This window comes from Penicillium mononematosum, assembly GCF_028829835.1.
Source record: "Penicillium mononematosum strain IBT 11891 chromosome Unknown utg000002l:1.0-8112719.0:1.0-8118358.0, whole genome shotgun sequence".
Lineage (NCBI taxonomy): Eukaryota > Fungi > Ascomycota > Eurotiomycetes > Eurotiales > Aspergillaceae > Penicillium > Penicillium mononematosum.
In genome coordinates, this window is record NW_026643272.1 from 4,820,075 (window position 1) to 4,845,150 (window position 25,076).

Below are 25,076 nucleotides of genomic sequence, written 5' to 3' on the forward strand. Positions count from 1 at the left end.
TCTGCAGAACGAGAATCGCCTTATTTCCATATAGAATTCAGCCCGATGGTTACCTTTGTACGCTGTTGTGTATATGCTCTTCCCCAGGTGACTTTACAAGCATAGCCTCATTCATTGTTTTTTTCTTCCAAAAGGGGCGTAGAGTACTGTAACCCTGAACAAGATCCATGTTGACAAGGTCAAGGTCCATCCAATCAGGGATTGTGTCTATAACGAGGACTCTCTCGAAGGGCTCCTCTCTTACTATTATCCCTACCAATCAGAAAGCTTCACCGGCAACCCTGTTATGTTTTTCTTTTTCTTTTTCTATTTTCTCTTTTTTTTTGTAACTGGTATATTTAGCTCCCCTACATCAGCTTCGGGTACTTTTCCATTCAACTTCCTTTTTGATCCTTTTTTTTAACCCAATGACACTTTTTCCTTACAGTGATACGATCTGAAGTTGATCCCTTTGTCAGCGGCTCCTTACACCAACCCTTGGGTCATCCGTGCCGAACCAAACTGGCAAAAACAAGACCCTTCGCTCTTTTTCTCCAGATGCTCCACTTACGATCTTCCCTACATAGGGTCACGATCGTACGGAGTACATACACATCGTGTCGTCATGCCGGTCAATATTATAATTCATATTTTCCTTTCCCCCCGACACGAGGCTGATGTACATATACGGAGCATGATGTGTACTGCCCACATAAGACTCTCGGTACCACAGCTGATTGAAAGTAAATCCCCAGATATTTCCTGATCGAGCAAAGCCAAAACCTTTTCCGAATGTATTTGGCCAATCTTAGAAACTCTGTTAAGCTTACCGTCATCGGACCCGAACAGAATCCAATCGAAGATAAATAAACGAGTACGAAGGGCCAACCTTGGAAACCCAAGCTCAGATTTCCAGAAAGAACCAAATCTAAAAACCAAAAAAAGAAAAAAAAAAAACCAAACACGAAGGGTCTAAGTTTAGCACACCTTGCATTTTCAGGTGACTCGGTGGCCTGACTATGCAAGGGTCCTGTCCTGTGATTAGTTCTTCTGCTCCTCCTGCCCACCCCTCTAGACCCGATCGGGTATCACTTTGAACCCGAGCATCCGTGCTCCCTCGAGGTAACAGGACCGTTCCATCAGCTGGGGCACTTGGGCACTCTGCACTGTCACCTTATCCATCTTAACTTCCGTATATATTTAGATCATATCCATATTCACTCTCAGCATACTGAATATGACTACATATGTATGTAGATGAAGGTTGGGAATCATATCCATTAGGCGGATATGCACTACATGTACTACATGTACGCAATTCATATTCCAACGGCTCCCGGGCCACGGGCTCTCCAGGCCCTGTTGATCGTGCAAATCCCCAATGCGCAGGAGATCATTATTGTTCTAGGAAAATTACCCGACGCAGCGCGTCAAGGTCTGCAGTTCCGTAAGAACGTCAACCATGTTATTGTTACAGACGCAGATGCAGACGCAGACGCAGACGCACATGTTGAAAATAGAATCCAAAATGTCCGTAAGGGTTTCTTTCGGCAATTCTTGTATATTTTTTTCAAAGGTCCGCTATGAGATCATAGCTACTCCGTACGGAGTACGGAATACAAGGGTTCAAGATATTCGGGAAGCATTATTGGAAAGAAGTTTATTTCTTAATGTAGATATCCTTCACTCCTTCATAAAAGAATTATATAAAAATAAAAATAAAAATGATGAGAAAAATACGCTAAACCAAACAGGAAACATTAACGGTCCGGATGCACAATTCCCGAGTATTATTTCGTGCAGCTCCAGCCACCCACGATGTAGGAAAGGGATAAAAGGGGGGGAATAAAAAGTATTTATCAAAGCGCTGCTATCGATAAGGTACTTGACTCCGCGATTTTGCCACGTTGAAGACGTTCCGAGGTACGATGTACGATATATGTACGGAGTACTCCGTACAGGTGTGGGCACTATGAGCAGTTTTTAGGGTATACGATTTGTGAACCGAACCAAAATACCTCGATAGTCAAGTCAGCACACAAGATTTACCTAGGTAGTAATAGGGCGTCGGAACCGTACAATACACAGTGGAGCGCAATGATCAGCAATCTACCCAAGAAGCTTCAATCGGATCCGCGATCGAGTCCAAAACGGTCCAAAACGGCTTCTTCAGACAAATTTGGTTTAATAGATTATTGTTTGATGCCTTCCTTCTTCCCTTGCCATTCGTTAGGAGACAGTTAATAATTTTCCCTACATGCAGGTCAATCTAAATGTGTCAAAGTCAATGTTCATGTTCCTTAACTCCCAACCACCCACCCAACCACCCTGAATATTAAACTATACTACCAAACAGAGCAAGGAGCATTTAATCCAAGGGTCCAATCTATATGAAATCCCATTTATCCCTTTAGAATTTTTGAAAACCAGATAATCTTATTAGTTTGTAACGGGAACATTTCCCCAAGAAAATCCCAATTGGCGTTTGCATATATAATCGGCCAATCTTCGGGAGTAATGCCCGTCCCCACATCAAAAACCCAACCCCCCAAACTCCCAAAAAGGAAAAACCCCGATGAAAAAGCTACAAAAACTGAATAATATTCCGAAAAAAACACAGCTGATAACCCCATTGATCAACTCCATCCCCTAACTAGTGTTTCAAGCAGCGAATAATCTTCAATTTTGTCAAGGGACCTTCCACATCCTTCGAAGCTTCCAAAGAAAAAGGTGGATCATCATATTCCCCAGGGCTTCGGACTTGCAACCTTGTTTGAAGCCGTCAATACTGTACTCGACAATACTATTGGCAGGGGTCCAATCCATCTCCCATCATGATACACTATTGAACGGGGTCAGTACCCACCAAGGGCTTCGGGCTCTCCGGTTCCTGGTTTTATGTACTCCGTACGGAGTATCTTTTACCGTTTATCCTTCTGCCTATTGGCAAAAACCCCGCGCCTAATAAACGTTAATTAAATGATTTTTAGATTATTTCGTGCGAACGACATGCTACCCATGCTTTGGATCGACGTTCAACCCTATGTTGTAGTCCCTTGTCTACCTACTCCGTATCAGTTACGGAGTAAAGGGTTGCAGGTTAGCTCTATGACCTTGCCCTTTCTAGGGATCTAACATTTGCAATATGCAGGTACAATTGCACTATTGCCTGTGTGTCGACTCCCTATCCGTCAATATTATGTACGTGATGGCGCCACTCGTGCCTGTATGTGTCTATTCTGTCTTGCGTGTGGGGGGGGCCAACAGTGCATCCCGAGCACGGGTTAAGGAAGATTATTGGATTATTGGGTAAGGATCTTCGTCTTTATCGTCAATCCCTTCGAGGGTGAAGTCCAAGGGAGAACAAGAAGATCAACCTTGCTGCATAGTGGGATGGGGATTGGTGCGCGGACCATAGGGAAACAAACCCTCGGAGTGAAACATCGTCAGAGACACTCACGGCTCTCTATTTTTGCCTTGGTTCACCACCCTTACATTTTATTTCAGCTCCTCCTGGTCCTGTTCACGAAGGGGGAGACAAACGGCAACGATCCTCAATTTTTTTTTTTAACCGGTGTCGTTGTTGGGTGGAAGATCACCGGCTTACCCTTGTTCACATCAAGGTTTAATCTGCACGACAGCTCGGAGGAATGTGACGTGGACCCGCTTTGGGTCTTGGGTGGTTCGACTTGCTCACCTACGGAGTACATCTCTGTCTTGTGTTCTGAAAAGAAAAATACTATCCGAGTGGGCTATCTTTAATCTAAGTGAAGAGATTTGAAGGACCCGTCTTGCAGTATGGGATCGGCTATCATACCCTGGTGCAGCTGGACGATAGAGTGCAATCAGGTGTCTATCTCACCATGACGAATGGCTGATCAAAGATCGCGAATCACGACTCAGAATCAGCTGCATGTCTTCAAGGGTCCTTTCTTTTTTTTTTCGCCCCCTGCAACGAAGATCTTCTCTCACAGTGTAGCCCCATTCGTCGGCGATCCTTTAATCCCAGAGGGAGGCGTGCAGAGGAAGGCGTGAATCCTCGACATTAGCTCCATCCTCAATGGCCACTCACAAGCAGAGAATTATATCACTGTGGGAACCGTCGTTGCTAGCTTTAACCGTTCTTGGCACTTACTCAAGAGAAAAGTGGTTATGAGAAGAGCTCCGTACGGAGTACAAAATGAATACGGAGTCTACAATGTATCCATACCGCCGGCGCTTCCACGAGCTGAACGTTCATGGGATTCCGCGCTTTCCCTGATATGTTTAGCGTCTCACGCCTATCCTAGAGAGCCCGCGGAAGTTGATAACTAAGACACGCTTGGCAGTCCTTCCAATTCTTCCCTTCACACTAAGACATACGAGGTCGAGATGAGTGGGCTCGATTCAGATGCTACGGGAAGAAGCATTAGTGATCCATATGGAGAGGTATGTTAGCCGACTCTCTGTCTCTTTGTCTACCTGAGTGCAAGAATATGACTGTGACAAATCCCGATAAAGGTGAGCCTGATCCCTGCTGTCAGTCTTGACCGCAAGTCCATGCAAGATGATATTGTTTCTCCACTGTTCCATTGTCATCATAATAATATCTTGGAAGCCTGCTACAGATCAGAGATTAGAGGATAGCGTGGACAAATCCCGCTGACATATTAGCCGTACTGACGGTGTCGGAACCAACTTTTAGTTCCGTACCTGAAACCGTTAACCTCGTTTTTCATTTATAGTCGCATCACTAGGGAAGAGACTGCGCCACGTTAACACTGTTGATCTTGTACCCACTTGGCTCATTCTCGGTGCTCGTGTTCATTGCGTACCGGTTATACGGAGTATTAGAGGTACCTTTATCTGGGGGCGTTTTAAGTGAAGATCTTAGCTGATGTGGATTTGATGCAAGATCCCGTGTCCTTTGAGTTTTGCTTTTTCTTTTTCTTTTTCTTTTTTCTTTTTTTTTTCGTCATCTTGGCTCCGTGCTCCGTGTCGAGCTTCTTTAGGTAAAGATATTGTAATATTAGGATCCATTTGGCTTCTGAAGGAAGTGGCTGATCTTCTAACGTGGAACTTTTCAGGTGATATAGACGAGTCAGGGGCTGCAACAAAGATCCCCGTGGCGATCCAATCGGTAGAAGCTTAGGCGGGTCGGGTAGATATTGGAGGTGAGATTATAACTTTTTAATATTTGCGATGCTATATTTCCTCGTTTGAATTGGAATAATAGTACTCCGTACGGAGTACGTACAATCTCTCTTAGCATTGTTTTAAGTTTTTCTGAATGAAGAGGCTGACACGAATTGTTGGCGTAGAGCTAAAATACACATTGGTTGTATAGTAGAGCAATGTATATATCACCACCGCACTAGTCCGTACACCACACCACATGGGAAAAAACACTGGATCAATCCACCGCGCTAAACGCTATTGTAACAATTCCCACCAAAAAGGATCGACGCGAACACCCCCGTCAATTCATGGATCGCAACCATCGAAGTCGAAGTACAGTTTCAGGTTGATGGAACCGAAAAACGATCATGCCCCTATGAGAAACACTTTATTTATACTTCGATATACGTATGCGCTTATGTCAATGTCTTAACCTAAATCTAAGCCAAGGATTGAAAAGGAACCAAATCGTATATAACGTTGACGCTATCGGAGTCATATGTAGACTACTATATTGCGTATCTAGTATCGCATATCATATGGTAGAGATATCTCCGTGAAAGTGGAGAGTTTCCTAATTCAACCAATCAGAGCACGTAGAGGTGCATAAAATTTTAACGCGGCTGGGATCTCGGGTCCATTCCAAGGTTCCCCCGAGGTTTCGACCTTTTAGCAATTTTAGCAGTACCGAGGATCAATTCTGCTCTCAGTCCAAAACAATATCGAATTGAAATTGCTGCTTCACATCCTGATAGCTCTAGTCAATTACTCCCCTTTGGTAGTCATCAGACGCTACGGAGTACATACCTTTATGTCGGATCCGACACTACCCGGATAGCTCAGTTACAACTTAACCTTGGAAGTAAAGTGCACGGTCGATGGGTTTATCCATTGCTTTCCACTTTTCTTTCCATGTTGCGCTGTCTCCACTTGCTCAGAAAACGTGGGTTGACGTTCCGTACGTACAGATTAAGTAAATGCCAAGCTAGGCAGCAATTTTATCTGACGATAGTATACCAGTGTAGGTATAACGTCTGCGCTTAAGAGCCATTAACCTTTGCTAAGGCTAATCTACCTATCTTGGTAGCCACATTCCAAGGTTCTCTGGGGCTCCATGTGGCCGCCCACGGTACATTATGTAATATACTACATTCCAACCTTGGAAACTTGTTGGTACATTTTTATACTCCGTAGACGTGGACAAGTCTCTATCTTATTACTTCATCACTCCACTGACATGTATCCACTGGATTGGATAAAAAAGGGCGCAAAATAAAAAATAAACAAGCATAGTGATCTGTCCCATGAATCATCCATACGTAGTCAAAATGAACATATCTCCTCCGTACAAAGTACGGAGTATGTTGTATGAGATCATAGCAATCTAAAGGGCATAGCAGCAATGCGACCGGAAGAACGTCGGAATAACCTTGGAACATACAGGTCAAAGCCTCTATACCCATGTCGAAAAACGCTCTCAGCCCATAAAAATGAAAATCAATAACCCATCAAAACTTTAATAAGACCCTTCGGGACCTATCCGAGTTCGGGGGAGCTGATAGACCCTGAAAAGCGGCCCACGAGGTTGATCAATCTGTTACTGCGAGCGTTGCGCTAGCCTCGCTAAATGCATGGCGGAATATACATACCGCTTTAGGGCTGTCTCACTTTTTAGTTCGCACTTAGCATTTTAGCATCGAGCTTAGTATAGTACTCCGTAAAATCGAGCTATTATTAGCGAGCGGTAAACATTATCGTGGTATTGCTACTGGTGACTGAATTCGGCATGGATTGCCTCATGCTCCATGCGGGACGATTGCTGGAATAGGGTTCTCGAGGTCGCGCACGTGGGAGTTCGTTTCATATTGCATATCGCCTAATATTGATTGTTTGACGGTTGGATCGTCGAGCTGTTTGATCAGAATGTCGGGAGGAAGTGCCAGACGCCCCGGAGCGGTTAGCGCGGTTGACGTTTAGATTGTTTGGTTTGTGGACTTTCTTGTAGAGTGACCGGTGTGTATGTTGTATACTAGCTGTCCAGGTGTGGTGGTTATGTGGTCTAGGATTGGATGTAACGGTGGTAGTTTGTTCTCTAAAAGGTCGTGTGTACGCCGTCGATCGTCGAAGGAGGCTAAGACATCATCTACTAGCTTGTGGAACGATTAGGGCTATTTCTTAAAATCATACCATGCATCAGGAGCACAAGACCAAAAAGGCAGGCGCTGCATTCTGACAAGCCATCGATAAGAATAGACTTGGTATCTATGTGGAAAGTGTGGAAAGCTGAGATGAGACACGATGATCATAACCGCACGGGGCAGAACGAGGCCGGCACACAGAGCAATGACCCACAAACTTCTAGAAATAGAACATCTCTAAACAACGAAGCAATATTGTACCCACTGAACAACCTCTCTTTGGATGCTTTGACGACAGAACAGCCAAAGATAGAAAACGTGACGAGACAGGATGATGAAGTGATTTTTGGAATCCTCTAGAAGATGGAGGCACTTTCTTGGACGGTGCGGTCGTAGCAGACGGGGAAAAGCTTGGACCAAAATGCATACAGCTCTGGTCTGTCTTCCCGCACCTCGACCAGCCATTTGGCGAATGCGAACTCGGTCTGGAAGGGATTCGGACTTCGATAAGGAGCGACCTGATTCATATTAGACTAGGCCAAGTTACGTTACATCGAGGCCACAGCGAATACTCACCTCTGAATATCGCTGTAGAGCCTGATGATACTTCTCCGACAGACCAAGCTTACGAAGAGTCGGCATGCGGATTCCCTTCGCCGCGATGCTGTATGCATGGTTGAGATTTTCTCGTTCGGCAAACGAGGACTCTCCGATCACAACGCCGCCTGGTAGCTTCTTATGCTGATGCGCGTGAGCAACCTCGATAAGCCGGGTGAGCAAGTCGGCTTCCCAATTCTCGAAAAGAGGATGGCGGAATTCTTTGATGTGTCGCTGGAGCAGCCACAGTTCACGCTTCAGGCGGACTGTATTGGCTTGCAGCTTTGCGAGTCTTCGTTCGATGTGCTTGTTGAGGGTTTGCAGGGCATAGTGTGTGGCGTCAAAGGACTGTGCTGACTGTTAGTACAAACTGGGTATTCCACAGGTCGATGTTTCCCCGATATGACAATACCTGAAAACTACCTTCGTCCCACGAATCTTCTAGGACACGACGAGAGTCCGACACAAGAGGCATTTGGCCATTTCGAGAAACGGAGCGAGAGACTCGTCGGGAGATACGGTCCCTCTTGGAGTTCATGGTGGAATCGGAAATGAATGGAAAGATTCGTTATATAATGAGCGGATCTGAGATTTTGTTACTCGATTGGACTTCTAATAAGAGAGGATGAGTGATAAAAGTGGTGATGGTATGCTGGAGATGCAAATACGTTGTGATGTGTTGATGTGTCAAATGAAGCGACACAGGGGGAAGGAACGAAGAACACTCGTAGTTGCTGCAAAATATCTTAATTGATATGTATCATATGTTTATAGACAGCCATACAGGCATCATAACTTCATGGGAATCGTAGCAAGAATATGTTCACAGCTTGCTGCCCGCAGACTTGCCGAACTCAATCACCAGTTTGCCGAACTGCGTGCCCTTTTTCATGTCCTCGAACAGCCCGTCGATTGCGGACAAGTCATCTAACTCAGTCTGCAGAACTCGCGACACCACAGGGTGGATTTTCTTAGCGTTGACGAACTCAATCATCTCCTTGAACTCCTTTCGGGAGCCCATCGTGGAACCGCGGACGTCGATGTTCTTGAGGACAGCAGGCATTGTAAATGGCATCTTAGGAGAGACAGTCATTCCATAGACAGAGAGGACACCGCCAGCCTGGAAATGTGAGTACTTTCATCAAGTAATTGAATATATGTCCCGTTGTGGTACTCACCTTGAGCAACTTGACGGATTTCTCAACAGAATCACCACCGGCACCATCAATGATGGCATCGAAGTTTCTCTTTCCAGCTGGGAGCATACCCAACAGCTTCTTTTCCCAGCCCTCTTCCTTATAACTAATACCACCGGTCGCACCTAGCTCGACGGCCTTCTGTATTTTCTCCTGGCTCGAGCTCGTCACAAAGACATGCGCACCCCTGGCAACAGCAAACCGCAGTACCATCAGAGCCACACCACCACCGATGCCAGTAATCAAGACAGCAGCACCATCCCCAGAGTTCTTCTCACCAGCCTTGCTAATCAGAGCTCTCCATCCCGTCAAGCCCGTCAGGGGTAGAGCCGCAGCCTCGGCGTCAGAGAGATGCTCAGGGGCCTCCTCGACCTCCGAGTACTCAATAGTGATATATTCCTGCAATGTCCCCTTATCATAAACTTTGGTGCCTCCCATAATCCGGTATCCAGCAGGGTCTTCCGGCCCATCAGGCGAATCCTTCCAACCAGCACCGGGGTTCAAGATCACCCGCTTGCCTTGCCATTGTTCTGGGCTGGGGACATTCGGGCCAGTACCGACAACAGTGCCGACTCCGTCTGCGAGCAAAGGTACATCGAAGGTCACGCCGGGGTAGAGGTGTTGACGGAGGAAGAGATCGCGATGGTTGAGCGCCGCGGCGGTCAATTTCACCAGTAGCTCACCCCCTTGCGGGGAAGGCTTGGGCACGGTGCGGAGGGAGAGCGGGTAGTAGACTTGGCCTGGCTTGCCGGGCTTGCCGTCAATTGGGGATATGTAAATCGCCTTGGACATTATGTTGGATGAATATCGGAATATTGGAAGATATCAAAAAAAATTGACTTTGATGAAAGTCGGGGCGTGCGGGGATGCTTAAATGCTTATCGATAGCCGAGGTTTCAAGGTTCCAAGGTCGATTTCTTGATTACGCGTTGGGTCCGAATCCCCAGGTGTCCGAGACTACATGCTGACAAATTAATGGAAATTGGAATCCTGCGACTGTATATATATCCTGATATATTTCAGCATGCGAAGCTCTAATTGAAACAAGCTGTAACCAAAAAATAACCAGATTCATACATATTATGTTCGCCTACCGCCAGAACGCATAGGGTGTCTTTGGGTAGCTGCTGGTGCTGTTTTATAGTGACCTTTCATAGCTCTATACTGCCCTTATGTTGCACCAGCAGAGACCTTGTGTAGGATATTTGAGATCTGCTATCTGTTGCTAGTTTGGTGTTTTACGTGGATATATATCGTAGCCTTGGATATCAAATCAACGTGTTTCCATGATAGAGAGATTATCATCTCACTGGCCTGACAGCCTTATTAGAGCGAATTATCACAACAAGAGTAGAATAATTGAATTTGCGTTATGGGGTTCTGGGCACCGAAATATCAAGCCATTGCTTATACCCATGAATAGATCACGTCTAGTCGCGTCACCTGTGATTTCAGTGTCTAGTCTTTTTCCAGGATCAAAAACCATGGTACTGGACCACGAGAAATGAAGGGCTAAAGCGAAGGCCTGACCTGCAAGGCGAATATATAGACACACCAAAAACCACTATGGGTGATACTATTTGACTATAACTCGTGGTAGCGACTCATACTATACGTCGTATCTGAGCTTAGCATGTGAGTGGCGACTGATAGCTAGCGACATATCAAACAAATAGACTCAGAAACACCTATAAAAGCAGAAACCCTCATTTCGATCTTTTTCCTCTTTCCACCTTCGTCCCATTGACATCCTGACTCTGACATAACCAAAATACCCTATTAACCTCCTCCATCAACTTAAAATCTCTTCTCATCAACCATGGCCCAGAGAGAGCCATCAAGTCTCGCCCTGCCACTCGCAGGCGGTCAGCTGCCAAGAAAGTGATGAAGAGGTGATGCTTCTCTGGAAGCTCGCAAAGCTGAACTACAAAGAGGTGCCATCATACCACCCTTAGCTTGATTGGCTGAGGTCGCATACTGAGCATGGCCTTCAAGGATGCTTCCAACAGGCCGTAGGCCATGCTCTTGGAGCGGCCCTGGGGCCAGTTTATTCGACATCTCCATTGGGGATTTCAAGCCCAAAACATCCCAGATCTTGTGGGGCTACAAGACGCGAATGGCGCAACAGAAGTTGAGCTGGTTGGCGAGTTAAAGCACCCTGGGCCGATGACCATGAGCTCCCAGCAGCCATCGCCAGTCAAAGCAACATTCGGTGCAAGATCGCACAGCCGGAATGTGATATACAGAAGCTGCATTGTGAATGTGGCTTCATTGGTACGTACGAACAAACCATCTTTCTAAGGCAGTTCCACTCCCCGAGCAGCGCACCGGTAAGCGAAGATCTTCTATAAGTGAGTTCCTGGATAACTAATATGGTGATTATAGCGCTTTCAAACTAGGAATATGGTCGGCTCAGATTAGAACAGCCACCCTCAAGCATTGCCAGAAATCGGGTAAAATAAGATCCTGTTCATTAAGGACTGCTTATATGGCTAACGCACTTTCTGTTACGACCCTACCGGATTAACCAAATGTCTAAAATTTCAGTTCAACCCTCGGCTGTAGGTTCATCCCACGATGAAGCTCTACAAGACAGGACGCTCCGCTAGAACCACTTCTGCTCTATGCAACGGCCCTACATCGGTGGATATTTGTCGAAGGAGAGTGGAAAATGAAGGGTCCAAAGAATCATCACATAGGGACATCCAGTGGCTAGCACTTCCTAGGGATTTGGAGAGCCGGGAGATTCTAGTGCATGGATGTATACCGACAAACGCGACGTCTTCGGGATGTTGCTCAGCGGTGACAACTAGAAGGACACAATGAGTATACCCTGCGTATTTGATATTTTCGACACCCTATAAATGTGCTTGTGTATATGGGATATAGAACTCAAGATACAGAAAACCGTAGGTCAAGCAGAAGCAGTCTATTCATGTTATGCTTTGATAAGCTATTGGCCACATACCTAGGTACCCCTATGTGTGCTTCCATCTCGGCCATACCTAAAATACTACAATAATGTCAAAGGAAAGTCAAATTTGAATCATATGATATGAAATTGTCAAGCTAGAATAAAAGAGCATTCCGAACACCCGAGGCCGTAAGTTGGACATAGGAAAAAGAAGAGCAGACAGATTTTCTAGACCTCTGACACGGAAACGACAGCATTCCAGCAAAGCTCTCCATATCTGGGATTGATACTCAAACAGACCAAATACCAGAAAAAGTGAAAGCAGTAAGAGAAAACAGCATGGATCCTCCTTCTATTGAAATCAAACACAACCACCGACGCACTGAAGTAAAGCCCTGTTCACTTCCTCCCGCAGACCCAGCCAACCCCACACTCGAACTTTGGACGGCAGCGGTGATGAAAAGCACAGCGTGTCTCGTCCACAGCCCTGTCATGGTCAGGCATGGCCTGGATGGAGGTCTCAGAAACAGTGTCATCGTCGTAAGGAGCATAATAGCTAGAGTCATCAGCATGGTACCCATCCATATAGACACAGCCACAATGCTGGGCACCATGCCTGGGACACATGAGCTTGGAGGAAGGCACTGGCTTTGGCTTTGTGGGAGGCGTCTGCTTGGGAGGCGAAGCAGCCTGAGTGTAGGTGCGTTTCAGCTCTGGTTTGACCCGCGGCTTGTGACGGGGCTTTTCAATCGACCGGGAGAGCGCGTTGGGGTTGGGGTTGGTCTCGGCACCGGCGAAGGCACAGTAATCAAAGCTCGGCACAGCTCCGGGTGCCTTTCGCAGTAAGACGCCTTGCGACAGTGGCGCTGGATTACTGTGCCGACATGTGGTGCTGTCGCGAGCGACCCACGCGGGGAGTGGTATCTTTGGCCTGACGTGGCAGTTGTGCTGGGAGGGGGTGCGTGAGCCTCGCGTTGGGATTTCTCCAACTGGGGATGATGCTCTGGTTCGCGTGTTGAGATGCGGTGACCGCGGCGTCTTCTGGGCAGTTCATAGTCGGAAAAATCACTGCTGTTCGGCGTGGTGGGACGTGTGTCGTTGGGACGACGCTCCCGTCTTGTTGAGTGACGGCTACCGTAGCATTTTGTGGCTGATCCTGAGCTGGAATATCCGCTGCTGCTTGGTGTGATCGGGGTTGTTTTTCGCGAGTGACATTCACAGAAGCATATCACCTTCTCCACCTGAGGAGAGGGCCCGGGCTCGCGTCTGATAGCATGACATCCTCCGCAGCATACTACGACTGACTCAGAACCAGAGGAGTCAGGGTCGCTTTGGGATTGGGAGCGTGTCCCGTGGGAGTGAAGCTCGCATGTGTTGTTGCAGGCGCAAGGTGTCTTTTCTGGAATGGGAGATGGCGATGGGCACCGACTGTGGGCACAAGGTTCCATCTCAGGTCCATAGCGAACTAGCCTGATTCGCCCGCTTCGAGAGTGTCTCTTGTCCATTGGCTCACCCGCGAAGTACCAGCCAAATTCTGAACCGTTGGACTTGGATCGACCGCTGAATCTGGACCGCGTCATATCCTTGGATCAAAGGCGATGAGGGCTTGGATACCGGAAAACACAAGAGAGAAAATGATCTTTGTTGTGCAAGAAAGCTTATAGTTCATAGAATAACTTCGATTGTCTTGGAGAGAAAGAACTGTAGAGAGGGAATTGCCGGAGACGGGGATGCCCATTTTATAGAGTCTTGACAACATCTGTGAAGCTCTCAGACTGAGCCCATCATATCAATTTGGGCTAAAACATTCATTGTGTCGTCTTGCGTTGTCTCTGTGTTACTCCTAAAGTAAGCAAATCTCAGAAAGCATTGTCTGTGATAGAATGAAGCATCAAAAGACAAACGGGGGCGGTAGAGGTCTACAAAGGGCGACACAATGATCCAGCCCTATTGGCAGGCACAACTGGATAATGGGATTCTTAACCCAACCGGATTCCAGCCTGAATGCAAAGATATAAGACCGTTGGATCTTTTAAGACAGGGCATGTTTGCCCAGTATTGCAAGAGGTTGGGTAGAAAGGGATGGTATTGGATGCATTTCAACCCCCTCTATTGTATTTGTGGAACGTCTAGACACTCTCCTTTGTGTTCTTAGACAAAAATAAGTCAAAGGTAGCCAAAGGAAGCCAAAGCAAGCCAATCCCTCACTGTTGAACTGTCTGAAAAGCAGTTGAACTTCCAATCAAAAGAGGAGCGTGGCTTTTGTGGGGAATACACGTCTAGCCTGTTGTTGCCACGTCTCTCTGTTTGCGTCTAGCCACCTAACTGCATACGTCCTTGCTACTAGTATCCATCGTCTTTTTGAGTTGGAGGAAAGTAGTATTCTGGCTCGAAACTCACCCTGGATATTTGGAGTCACCATTATAATCTTTTCGTACAGTCTCTCTTTTCTTTGCTACACAGGATTGGGCACAACTGTGTTAAGCAAGGTAGAAGATACATCTGGCAGAGTATGAAGACACAGTGTTGTGCGTGTATCAGATACTTGCTCTTGGCGGTATGTAATTGGTTGTTCCATCAATACACTGAACTCCCCACTCTTTGACGGCGAATCACGCGACCACTGGCAATACAATACCGTGTATTTACAACAAGGCACGCGTATTGCCACGCCCACCGCTTAATCATTTTTGCTCCAGGAAACTTCCCAAGCGAAATCGAAACTCGATCTCTCTCTTTTCTCGACCTTGTTAGTCTGGCGCTCGCATATCTGCATTACTTCTCTTACAGCCCTCCGCTTCTTCGATTGACTAGCTCCTAGCTGTCATCCTTCAACTCTACACCAATTTTCCAATCTCGTGTCTTGCAACTTATCCGTTCGCATCACACATTCTCTAGCAAGCCCGCCACAGGTCTCGCGATAACTATCTCAGAATCGGTTTTTACGTGGGGGATCAGCATCCGACCATAAAAGCCTCTTTACCACAATGCCTACACCACTTCCATCGAGTTTCGCTTCGGCCGCTGCTGGCAACACCCAGGACCCCAACCGGAGGGGGGATGGTTCGACTAGCGGAGAATGGTATGCAGACACTGTTTCCACCTTCCCCAGACCCCTCCATTGGCTGCGGTTCAACAGACTTGGTCCAATATCGTTCCATGCTGTTGTGACGGTCAATGTTTTGAGCTCGAGATATCCGATGCTAACCTTTAATGCCCACTAGGTCCCGAAACCGCATGAACGGAGCTACGCAGACCTTCCGCCGTCCTTCTGTTGCTACCACCCCCTCTCACCACCGGGATAGTAGCCAGCCTGCATCTGCCTCGACACCCACGGCCGGCGGCGCGTACATTCCTCCACACCTGAGCTCAAATACTTCTAACATTGCACGGAATGGGGACGCCCGGTACTCCAAGGATCAACTTCTAGAGCTGTATAAAACACAGCGGGAGGAGGGTACCTTGAGTAAGAACGTGGAGGAATACTTCGTGGCCGACTGGGATCCCCACAATGTGTCAGCTCCTGTGAATGGAGCATGGGGGAAGCGGGATGACCACAAGAACAACTCTGCGGGGCCCGAGGTTTGCTGGGATCATGGTGGCCAGGTGGAACCCCTCGGAATCACGGGTATGACGGAGGATGAGAAAGAGGTTTGTGTTGTGTGCTTTCAGGTCTGAGTGAGTGCTCTTACTAACAAGCTTAATAGATGTTCTCCGCTTCTGTCAACTCCCCTCTGAAGCCACCTCCCACAAACGCCGCGAAGGAAAACATCATCCCGGGAACTGGAGGTCGCAAATCTTCGATCTCTTATCCTCAGGGCCATATCAATAACTATACCACCTCCTCCCCAACCGCCGGTCGCCCGGGTACCCGACGCCGGGAAACGGGAGAATCGATTGGCAACCCCATGTCTCCTACCGGTTCCAACTCCCGATTTTTCCGCGATGAGGCCAATACCTCTACTCCTCCACCTGCCCTGTTGCGTCGCAAAACTGATTTCCGAGAACCCAACCCGAGGGTGGATGAGAAGGCCAAGGAGGGCAAGGAGGACTCTGCCTCTCCCTTTGGGTCTCTGAAGCGCAGCTCCACCAATCCTATCAATACGGGCGTTAGTGGACCAAACTCCCCCTGGGGTTCGGCCTCCCATAATGCCAATTTCTCTCCGATGGGTGCCTTTGGAGCTTTCTCTCTTGGTTCTGGCTCTGGCTCTGGCACTCCCGCGGCTGAAAAGAAACCAGGATACGGAAGTCTCCGCGGAGAGAGCAGATTCAAGGGTTTGCTGTCCAAGGATAGCTCTGAAGATATTGCTAGCTCCGCCAAGGAAAAGCCCACAGGTAACCTTGAACGTCTTGCTGAAAACGACAGTGACGGGCGTTCGCAGTCGCCCTGGGGAGATGCCGTCAAGACTCGTGTCAACCGAAGCGAAACTAATCCGTTCGACGAGCCTCGCAGTGGCAGCGCCGCTCTTGGCGGGTCTCAGGATGTTGAAGGTCCCGCTCAATCTGATCTCGGGTTTGGCGCATTCGGCATGACCTCGAGCATTCCTGGATTCCGAGAGTTGATGCAAAGCCAGGAGAACTCGCGGAACCCAACTCCCAGCCTCCTCCAGGGCCACGAGCCAAATAGTCCAACCAACACTAATCCCTACCAGAGCCCGCATGGTGACCGTCATGGCGAACGTGCGGAACCCGAAGATGTCGACACTGACGGATCGGATATCCAGCCCGCCCAGCATCCCGGAATCAGCGGACTTCGGGATCCTTCCAACCCCTTCGGCTCGATGAGACGGGTTGGCTCAGGAATCGATCTTCCCACTGTGGACCGCAGCCAGAACTCCAGTGTCAATGCCAACCGCACTTTCTCTGGTCTCGGTGGTCTGGGTGGTCTGTCTTCCCTGGGTGGAGCTTCAGCTTGGTCATCTGGTGCTGCCGTCGGCACGCCCACTCGTGAGCGTTCCGCCTTTGTTGGCGGTTTCGGCGACCCGATCTTTGGCTCTATGGGCGATCTTCAGTCTCCTAGCTTGTCAACTCTCGGTGGAGGTGGTCTATTTAGCCCCCATGCCGGTATGACTGGCACTGGAAGCATCGGCCGATCAAGCAAACTCGGTGCCCTCTTCTCTTCCATGCAGGACGAGCAAGGAAGGCCTGACTCTGTGGGCCTAGATGGACTCGACCCCTCGCAAGGCGACAAGACGGGTCAGGCAAGCCACCCTGGCTCAACGCCTGCTTCGCAAACACCCGTCTCGGCCGTTGGCTCTATTCCAAACCTGGCTGGTCATGATATTCCTTCTAGTCAAACCCCTGGCGCAGGCATCCCTGCTTCTCAGCAGCGTACCATGGTCATGCCGGATAGGATGCGTTGGATCTACCGGGATCCGCAAGGCAATATCCAAGGCCCGTGGACTGGACTCGAAATGCATGATTGGTTCAAGGCAGGCTTCTTCAGCCCGGACTTGCAGATCAAGAAGCTTGAGGACACCGAGTTCGAGCCACTAGCTCAGCTCGTGAGACGCATTGGGAACTCACGCGAGCCATTCCTTGTGCCCCAGATTGGCCTTCCTCATGGCCCAGAACCGACCGTCGCCCAGTGGACTAACACGACCGCTGGATCTGCTCAGCCTCCCTTCCCGGGTAGTTTCCCAAGCTTTGGCACTACCTTGACAGCCGAGCAGCAAAATGCGCTCGAGCGACGCAAGCAGGAAGAACAGTACCTGATGGCTCGACAGAAGGAGCACCTGGCTCAGCAGCAGGCCATTATGAAGCAAATGGCTCCTCCTGGTGCTCCCTCATCCTCCATGAACCCACCGCTGCAGCATCAGTCTAGCGCACACAGCCTTCAAAGCCAGCCTAGCTTCTCAAGCATTACTTCGCCCGTTGGCTACCAGCCATCTCCGATCCAGGCTCCCATGCAGCAGCAGTCCCAAGGCGTCCCTGGATTCTTCGATGGTGTTGCACCAAGACAGGGCGGTTTGAACGTGGGACCTGGAATGCTGGGAACGGATTTCGGCAGCCAGGATCAACTCCCCGCTCTACTTGATCGCCTGAACGTCGGCCGCCAGGATCCATTTGCCTTTGGTAGTGCTGGTTCATTCTCCGGCCGTCAGCCTGATAACTTCTTGCAGTCCCAGCAGGTTAGTCAAATGCTTCAGGATCGTGCTCAGCTTCAGCAAGAGCAGGAAGACTTCGACAAGGCCCATGAAGATGATCCATTTGATCAGCACGCTCGCGAGGAGCGTCTTCGCCAATTCCATGCTCTTCGTGCCCAGGAAGGGGAGATGGGCATGCGCACTGCCGAAGGTCTGCCTACCCACCCTGCCGCTGCATCTCAGCAACTCGAAGCCGAGGTTGCCGCCGAGATGGAAGAGGCAGCTCAACAGTTGACCGACTCTGTTACTGGTTCTGAGCCTCTTACTCTGTCTCAGCAAGTTCACAAGGCTGCTTCTGCTCAACGCCAGCAGCAGGAACAGGAACAGAGCCATGGCCCTTCTGAATCGGTCTGGGGAAACAAGGTTGACCACGCCATGCCCCAGCCTTTCCCTCCCCCACCCTCCGCGTCGCCTCTCCCTGCACCCACCGCCCAGCGTAATCGCCAAAACGTCGCCGAGTCTCTGGCCACTGGGTCCCGCTCCCAGACTCAGACTCCCGTCGACGCTGCGCCTACCTCTGTCGCACCATGGGCCAAGGAGGCAAATGACTTGCCCAAGGGCCCCTCTCTCAAGGAGATCCAGGAAGCCGAGGCTCGTACTGCCGCCCAACGTGAGGAAGTCGCCGCTGCGGCACGCCGTGCCCAATTCCTTGCGGAGCAAGAGCGTCTCAGCCAAGCACAGGCACAGGCAGCCCCTGGCCTTCCCTCGTCAGCCAACTGGGCTAGCGCTGGATCTCCGGCCACCCCTGCCTCGACCGGCTCCCCTTGGGCCACCAAGACCCAGCCCGCACCGGCCGCCACTGGCGCCAAGAAGACTCTTGCTCAGATCCAGAAGGAAGAGGAAGCCCGCAAGAACCGCGCGGCTGCTGCTGCCGCCGCCGCCATGGCTGCGACCCCAAGCCCTCCCGTCCCCTCCTCTGCCGGAAAGCGCTATGCCGACCTTGCAAGCAAGGGCCCTGCTCCCTCCGCCCCCGCTAGCCAGGGATCCAGCGCCTGGACCACCGTCGGTGCCAGTGGCAAGGTCAAGGGTGCGCCAACTGCGCCTCCCCTGGGACCCCGGACAGCCAGCGGAACCGTCCCAGTTTCGCCTCTTATCTCCAAGCCCCGCCCTGTCGCCACTACCCGTACTGTGACCAGCGGCAGCACCCCCCCAGTCCAACCCCAACCAGGCTGTTGAGGAGTTCACCAAGTGGGCTACTTTGGCTCTGAGCAAGGGGTTGAACAGCAGCATCAATGGTGAGTTTCGTTGTCTTTATTCAATTCACATAGACTCAATACTGACATCCCATCTCTAGTCGATGATTTCGTTCAGCAATTGCTCTTCCTGCCCGCTGAGGCTGAGATCATCTCCGACTCCGTCTACGCCAACTCCCAGACTCTGGACGGCCGCCGCTTCGCGGAGGAATTCATCCGCCGCCGCAAGCTTGCCGATAAGGGCATTGTGGACCCTGTCTCGCCCAGTGCTTTCGGAGAGCAGAAGAACGGCGGTGGCTGGAGCGAGGTTGCCAAGAAGGGCTCCGCTGCTACCGTTGCAGCAGCTGCTCAGCGTGAGGAAGAGGCTGCCAGCTCTGCATTCAAGGTTGTCGCTCCCCGTAAGAAGGGCAAGCGGTAATGGTGTGCATTGCATTTTCTATCCTAGCTTTGCTGGTTAGTCGAGTCGGATCTGTTGTTTCTATTTATGTGAGATAGGTGTCCATGTTCGTTGCGTGTCTTCGCCGTGTGTATCTGCATCATACTCCTAGCAGCATTGATATCGGTTCTGAATTGTGCATGTTTTTTTCTGTAGAGAGTTACTTGTCTTGTAGCACTATCCGTAGATCTTATAAGCATATATATGGACTTGATTACTACTTCTGGTTGTGAGAACCGGTATGTCTATGGACTTTACAAGGCGAGATTGCCTTCCAAAATCCACATCGTCTTCCGCCGGTTGAAGTGTATGGTACCAATTCCGAGTCGACTACACAGCATCTAAGCTGCTTCTCATTTGATACTCTGCAACAGGAGCTTTTCGAATGACTAGATTCAATATCTAATGCATGTCAGCTTCGTTCGATCTCAGACCCTCATTACATGATATTATTTCATGAATCTACTAGATATCGAGATAGAACTCAGCGATTCGTTTGTCCCCTTTCGCTGGGTCCTGATTTCTGGCTAGTTGGACGCAAAGCTTGAATTTCTGATTCTTTTGATTCTTCTACTTCTTGTACGGGCAACGAAATGAGTCCAAATCAATAGTTATGGAATAAATATTCATACAATTCCTTACTCAACTATGAAACAGAGGTGAATAGCAATCTTCTGCCAGTCATAACAACGCATAGGACCATAGTCCACGGCGGCAAACCTCGTCGCCCGTCTTCTCGCCTATTCCGAGACCAGGTCAGGTATTGAATTCGGAGAAGGTAAAGGAATAGCAGGATGTCTGTACAGCGTGATGCAGTATTGCGGTAAAAACGGCAATCCTCTCTATCACAGTATTGACGACAGACGAGGTATTCGAATAGATACGGACATAGTCCAACGCATAACATGTACCTAGCCATATAAAATGAGCGACTGGTAATGCAAAACAAGAGTTATATAGGGCTCGTACATCATATTGTACTTGTGATTAAAGAACCCAATCCTTTCCAGAAAGTGCTCCAGCCATGGGACTTGACGGGGGCGAGGGTCATCCTTCGCCTGTGTTTGTTGATTTGATACTTGAGAGTGGTCGGGGTGGTTTTCCAAGTCCATTCCGAATCCTGAAAGGCTCTGTAGACTAGGCCAAGGCTTGGGATAGATGTTGCTGGAATCGAGGTTGTGTTTATGTGTTGGGAAGAGACCAGTGTCTAGGGTTACTCCTATGCCAGTCTCCAAGTTTCTAGGAATCAGTTTCTGGTTCTTATAGGACAAACGAGACTCGGTAGATCGGTGTTTGGATTAATCCGGCTCAATACTGCCTACATATTTAGTACTAGTTACATAGAAGGTTAGCTTCATAGTATCATATCTAGACGGATTAAAATGTATTTCACAAATAGTGGAGCAGAAAGAGAAGATCAAGCGTGGTATCGTGGTAGTACAAATATGAGAGTCAATATCATCCGGCAGCCTTAGAAAGCATACAATCTTCCTAGACCCGCTGACTTGGTCTTGCGTGCCATAGTCTGATTCGGTGGACTGTCACTGGTTTATGTTATTCGATTCGTCTTGTAGGCCTTATTGCTTTCTTGATCGGGTGGTCGTTTCCTGCCGCATCCAATGACACCATTCAGTTCATCAGACAGACCCGAGATCTCAGGCGAGCACAGGATACTAGGAGCCTCTAGCTCAGCCGTAATGCGGTTCTCAAAGGTGTTGTAAGGCTTGTATGGGAGTTTCCTTTGCCGAATAGTAGGCCATTTTGTATATTTGGTGGCAGTTTCCGGGCTTCTGAGCGCCCCGAGAAGTTCAGCGGAGATTTCAGCCTCGTACAGATGGATGAATTCCTTGTCGCATACGTTGGTTACAAGAAGACGCGCCTAGGAGCCGAAAAGTTAGAGTTACCGAGAAAAGAAGAACAAGCCTGGTTGAAGATAGACGTACAGTGTAAGTTGCTGGCTTCGGCAACTCAACCTCGCGTTCTTGGAGTTGCGCAAGAGCTAGCAAGATACACACGAAATATGGGTCCTCTGTCCATTCCTTCGGTTCAATTTGAGCCAGTCGTTTTTGGAGGATACGTTGGCCGATCCAATTGAGAGTTCCTCTTGGGCCTGGACAAGGCTCGAATTTGTCTCTGCGGGCCCCGTTGACACTTGTATAGTGTAGGTAGCTTACCAACGGAAACATGCCTTTGCCAAAATGTTTGTCCGACTGTCCTTGGCGATAAAACACAGTATGTCTTGGCCGATGAACAGGTTTGTCTGTAAAGTAAAATTGAGGTCCTTTGCTGCTCAGCGGAATTGTCAGTCACTTTTGTGTACATATGTACTTGTTAGACATTGTACTTCACGTAATATCTTACCGAAGTGTTTCAAATGGGCGTCCCTTCCCCACAAGAATGTTGACAAGGCAGCGAAACTTTATGGCGGCAATGGGGTATGTTGCAAGCTGCTCAGCATCGCTGGGTAACTTGGGCAAGACCTTTCGTCATCGTCAGTCTTGCAGTCGTCCTGGGTTGATTCTGTGCTGGCCGTGTCGGCGTCTTCAAATCGACAACCCACTATGCTAAGGTGGCGATAAGTCCATAAGAGTGGATCTACAAAAAGATCACGGTGATGGTCGAGCAGATCACGAAAAGGCTTCGGGTTAGTGTCCGCCATTGTGAGAACGAGAACATGGACGATGGGTCAGGTTGTATAGTAATGCCGGAAGAACACTTTCACCGCCTGGTCCTTTCCTGTCAGGACTGCTATGGGCTTGCTACCTCTTACAAGATGGGTCCAATACAAGCCCAGAGAAAGCGTCACGGCCGTGTGGAAGAGTTAAATCACGTAATGAGTTTTGGGAGGAAAATCTGGAGGGGGGAAATTGGCAGAGACATTGATGTTCATCAACAACAGCCCTCCAGGGCTAGTCCTCGACTTATGACTCGATTTTTGTGGTCGGTCTTCCTAAGGTCGCTTGTCCAATTCAGGGATCACTGTGCTGTTTTAGTTTCCCCTCAAAGAACTGAATAGTTTTGCTTCATATATTTATATGTTTTGATATTTATATTCATATTCATTTGATCTATATCCCCAGACAACCATACTCCCTTTAGAGCTCTATGTTGTACCTATGTTGGATCCGTGCGATGATTGAGTTACTAGAACAGCCAGCTGAAAAGCAAGTTAGATGCAGATGCTGTGTTAACTTCTAAAATCATGCAGTCGAGACAGAGAAGGATGACGCCCAGCACGCCTTTCATGCATTGGAGGCATTCTTTTTTTGTGTAGAGAAATGTACACAATACAGTGGTTGTCTGGCTGTCGGATATCTCTTATAGACCCCATGACTTACAGACGTAGCCGATGAATACTTGGCCCGAACAAAACATCTGGCTTAAACAGGAGAGAAAATACTGAAGGCCATGGACGGTATTGAAAAACTTAAAAGTAGATTTCATGATGCTGAAAGAACGCTGCAGAAACTGGCTAAATAGTGCAAAATATAAATCATAACAGTCGTCGCTAAGTTCCACCCCTTTTTACACACGTAGTTGTCATAGACAGATCATAAATAAGATAAAGAAACACAAATCAAGTACAGTACTCACCACTCCACCATTTGGAATGTCATGCGTAAGGGTAGGATTGTCTCAGACTGGACTCTGCAATGCGACTCGCCTTCGGCCAAAGGGTCCACGCAGCGTCTTGATTCCCATCCAGGGTGTGTTGATTGGGCTATCCATCCCAGTATATAGGAATAGATCGTATAGCAGCCCCCCGAATGTGCAACCTAATATTGGTGCAACCATAGGAATCTAAGAAGAAACATTCGTAAGCCGGGAAAGTCCACAGAGTTTGGTCCATGTGATGTTCAGACAAAACGAACCCAGAAGTAATAGCCCCCTGCAGCCCATACTTCATGCCCATATCCAATCATGTAGGATGTCAGCCGAGGCCCAAAGTCCCGTGCCAGGTTAATAGCATATCCAGTCTCCCATCCAAAGCACGCGCCAATGCCAAAGACAACGAAGAATAGCGCCAGAGGTGTCAGCGTCCCGGCGCCCTAGATTGCCGTCATCTTTCAGAGCAAATATCATGAACATCAAGACCGCACTGGCAAGGAACTCCGAGAAGAACTGTCCCGCTTTTGTCATGAATTCTGCTGGGTAGGTGCAGAAGATGCCGCCTGTTGCTGTCGTCGAGTAGCCGGGGACTGTGCGGATATTTGGCCCGCCCTCGTAGACGTTGATGGCTGACTTATAGTTGCCGTACACAATGGCCGCACCGCACATTGCGCCGAGGATCTGCGCTAGTGCGTACACGGGAAATTTGCGCCAGGGAAAGCCGCGGAGGACGCAGTTTGCAAATGTCACGGCCGGGTTGATGTGGCCTCCTGATGCCCCGCTGGCGTATACTCCGAGCATGACGCCGAGTCTGTTGAATGAGATTGGTTAGAACAGAGTATGGACTTGTAATCGATAAAGAAGAAGAGCCTTACCCCCATCCCCAAGAGATAGATTGGTAGTCACCCTTCTGGCCATGACTGAGTAGTACCTGAGCAACGACCCCGTCCCCAAATAAAATCAGGATCATCGTCCCAAAGAACTCTGAGAACGCCTCATGGCAGTACTCTCTCACTTTAAACCACACCAGGGGGCGAGTATAAGGACTTTCGACTTCAGGGTTAATATGATGGATGGCCGTTTCGTTCTTGTCAGTCAGACACAGCGAGCCACAGCCACTGTCATGAGTAGCAGAGGAGAGAGTTTCACGGTGTACTTTTGACATTGAATCAAGCTCAAGCTCTTTCCAGGTAGCCATCGAAGGGAGAACCCAAGCCCCGGAAGCCAGGGTTGGGGCTTCGAGTTGATATAGTACGACCAACCGGGGGGGAATCTCGCCAACCACACGAAAATGATATGGTAGTCCTTCCGGTATAGCAACAACGAAGAACCAGGAACGACCGTGTAACCAACCCTTTGCTCTCAATCTGTGCTGTCCTTCGTACAAGACGATGGTTCGATTGGCTGATGCAGGGTCTTGTCCTGGAAGAGAGTGTGTCTGTGTGTCTCTTGTCCTCCTAGTTCCAAGCTCCAGAGCTCCAGAGGGCGTTCAAGCTTGCAGGGAAGATATCAGCTGAAGTCAAATCCGGATAGACTCGGAATCATCAAGTGCACATATCCCTTTTATTGAACTGGCCGGGCCGGCCATTGTGCCTTTTGTTGCCGTGCTTTTTTGTTTCCCTTTCACACAGAGCAGAATTTTCTGACAGCGCATCTCTGCTCATAGCTTATTTCAGGGGTTGTTTGTAGGAAGGGCCGTTTGGCCTGGGCA

The 25,076-nt window shown here is 48.9% G+C and overlaps 9 protein-coding genes across 9 annotated transcripts; 4 read left to right on the forward strand and 5 right to left on the reverse strand.

Annotated features, from left to right (window-relative positions):
* Positions 1 to 1,287: 1,287 nt before the first annotated feature.
* N7519_003638 (uncharacterized protein) lies at positions 1,288 to 1,566 on the forward strand (the record flags this gene model as incomplete). The annotated part of the gene is made up of 2 exons (XM_057290416.1): positions 1,288 to 1,513; positions 1,556 to 1,566. The coding sequence occupies 2 exons, from the start codon at positions 1,288 to 1,290 to the stop codon at positions 1,564 to 1,566; spliced, it is 237 nt and encodes a 78-aa protein (XP_057151618.1).
* Positions 1,567 to 7,630: 6,064 nt separating this feature from the next.
* Positions 7,631 to 8,409, reverse strand: N7519_003639 (uncharacterized protein; the record flags this gene model as incomplete). The annotated part of the gene is made up of 3 exons (XM_057290417.1): positions 7,631 to 7,792; positions 7,851 to 8,219; positions 8,284 to 8,409. The coding sequence occupies 3 exons, from the start codon at positions 8,407 to 8,409 to the stop codon at positions 7,631 to 7,633; spliced, it is 657 nt and encodes a 218-aa protein (XP_057151619.1).
* Positions 8,410 to 8,694: 285 nt separating this feature from the next.
* Positions 8,695 to 9,859, reverse strand: N7519_003640 (putative alcohol dehydrogenase; the record flags this gene model as incomplete). Its single annotated transcript, XM_057290418.1, has 2 exons — positions 8,695 to 8,991; positions 9,050 to 9,859. The coding sequence occupies 2 exons, from the start codon at positions 9,857 to 9,859 to the stop codon at positions 8,695 to 8,697; spliced, it is 1,107 nt and encodes a 368-aa protein (XP_057151620.1).
* Positions 9,860 to 11,086: 1,227 nt separating this feature from the next.
* On the forward strand, positions 11,087 to 11,488 carry N7519_003641 (uncharacterized protein; the record flags this gene model as incomplete). The annotated part of the gene is made up of 2 exons (XM_057290419.1): positions 11,087 to 11,341; positions 11,453 to 11,488. The coding sequence occupies 2 exons, from the start codon at positions 11,087 to 11,089 to the stop codon at positions 11,486 to 11,488; spliced, it is 291 nt and encodes a 96-aa protein (XP_057151621.1).
* An 892-nt stretch (positions 11,489 to 12,380) lies between these two features.
* N7519_003642 (uncharacterized protein) lies at positions 12,381 to 13,561 on the reverse strand (the record flags this gene model as incomplete). The annotated part of the gene is made up of 2 exons (XM_057290420.1): positions 12,381 to 12,815; positions 12,866 to 13,561. The coding sequence occupies 2 exons, from the start codon at positions 13,559 to 13,561 to the stop codon at positions 12,381 to 12,383; spliced, it is 1,131 nt and encodes a 376-aa protein (XP_057151622.1).
* Positions 13,562 to 14,444: 883 nt separating this feature from the next.
* Positions 14,445 to 14,791, forward strand: N7519_003643 (uncharacterized protein; the record flags this gene model as incomplete). The annotated part of the gene is made up of 2 exons (XM_057290421.1): positions 14,445 to 14,538; positions 14,681 to 14,791. The coding sequence occupies exons 1-2, from the start codon at positions 14,494 to 14,496 to the stop codon at positions 14,789 to 14,791; spliced, it is 156 nt and encodes a 51-aa protein (XP_057151623.1). The 5' UTR covers positions 14,445 to 14,493.
* Positions 14,792 to 14,968: 177 nt separating this feature from the next.
* Positions 14,969 to 19,738, forward strand: N7519_003644 (GYF domain-containing protein; the record flags this gene model as incomplete). Its single annotated transcript, XM_057290422.1, has 5 exons — positions 14,969 to 15,063; positions 15,206 to 15,632; positions 15,689 to 19,255; positions 19,281 to 19,362; positions 19,422 to 19,738. The coding sequence occupies 5 exons, from the start codon at positions 14,969 to 14,971 to the stop codon at positions 19,736 to 19,738; spliced, it is 4,488 nt and encodes a 1,495-aa protein (XP_057151624.1).
* A 1,567-nt stretch (positions 19,739 to 21,305) lies between these two features.
* Positions 21,306 to 21,942, reverse strand: N7519_003645 (uncharacterized protein; the record flags this gene model as incomplete). The annotated part of the gene is made up of 2 exons (XM_057290423.1): positions 21,306 to 21,635; positions 21,700 to 21,942. The coding sequence occupies 2 exons, from the start codon at positions 21,940 to 21,942 to the stop codon at positions 21,306 to 21,308; spliced, it is 573 nt and encodes a 190-aa protein (XP_057151625.1).
* A 1,450-nt stretch (positions 21,943 to 23,392) lies between these two features.
* On the reverse strand, positions 23,393 to 24,563 carry N7519_003646 (MIP/aquaporin family protein; the record flags this gene model as incomplete). The annotated part of the gene is made up of 4 exons (XM_057290424.1): positions 23,393 to 23,557; positions 23,629 to 23,805; positions 23,852 to 24,176; positions 24,241 to 24,563. 4 exons carry the CDS (start codon positions 24,561 to 24,563, stop codon positions 23,393 to 23,395), a joined length of 990 nt encoding a protein of 329 aa, XP_057151626.1.
* Between the last annotated feature and the right edge of the window lie 513 nt (positions 24,564 to 25,076).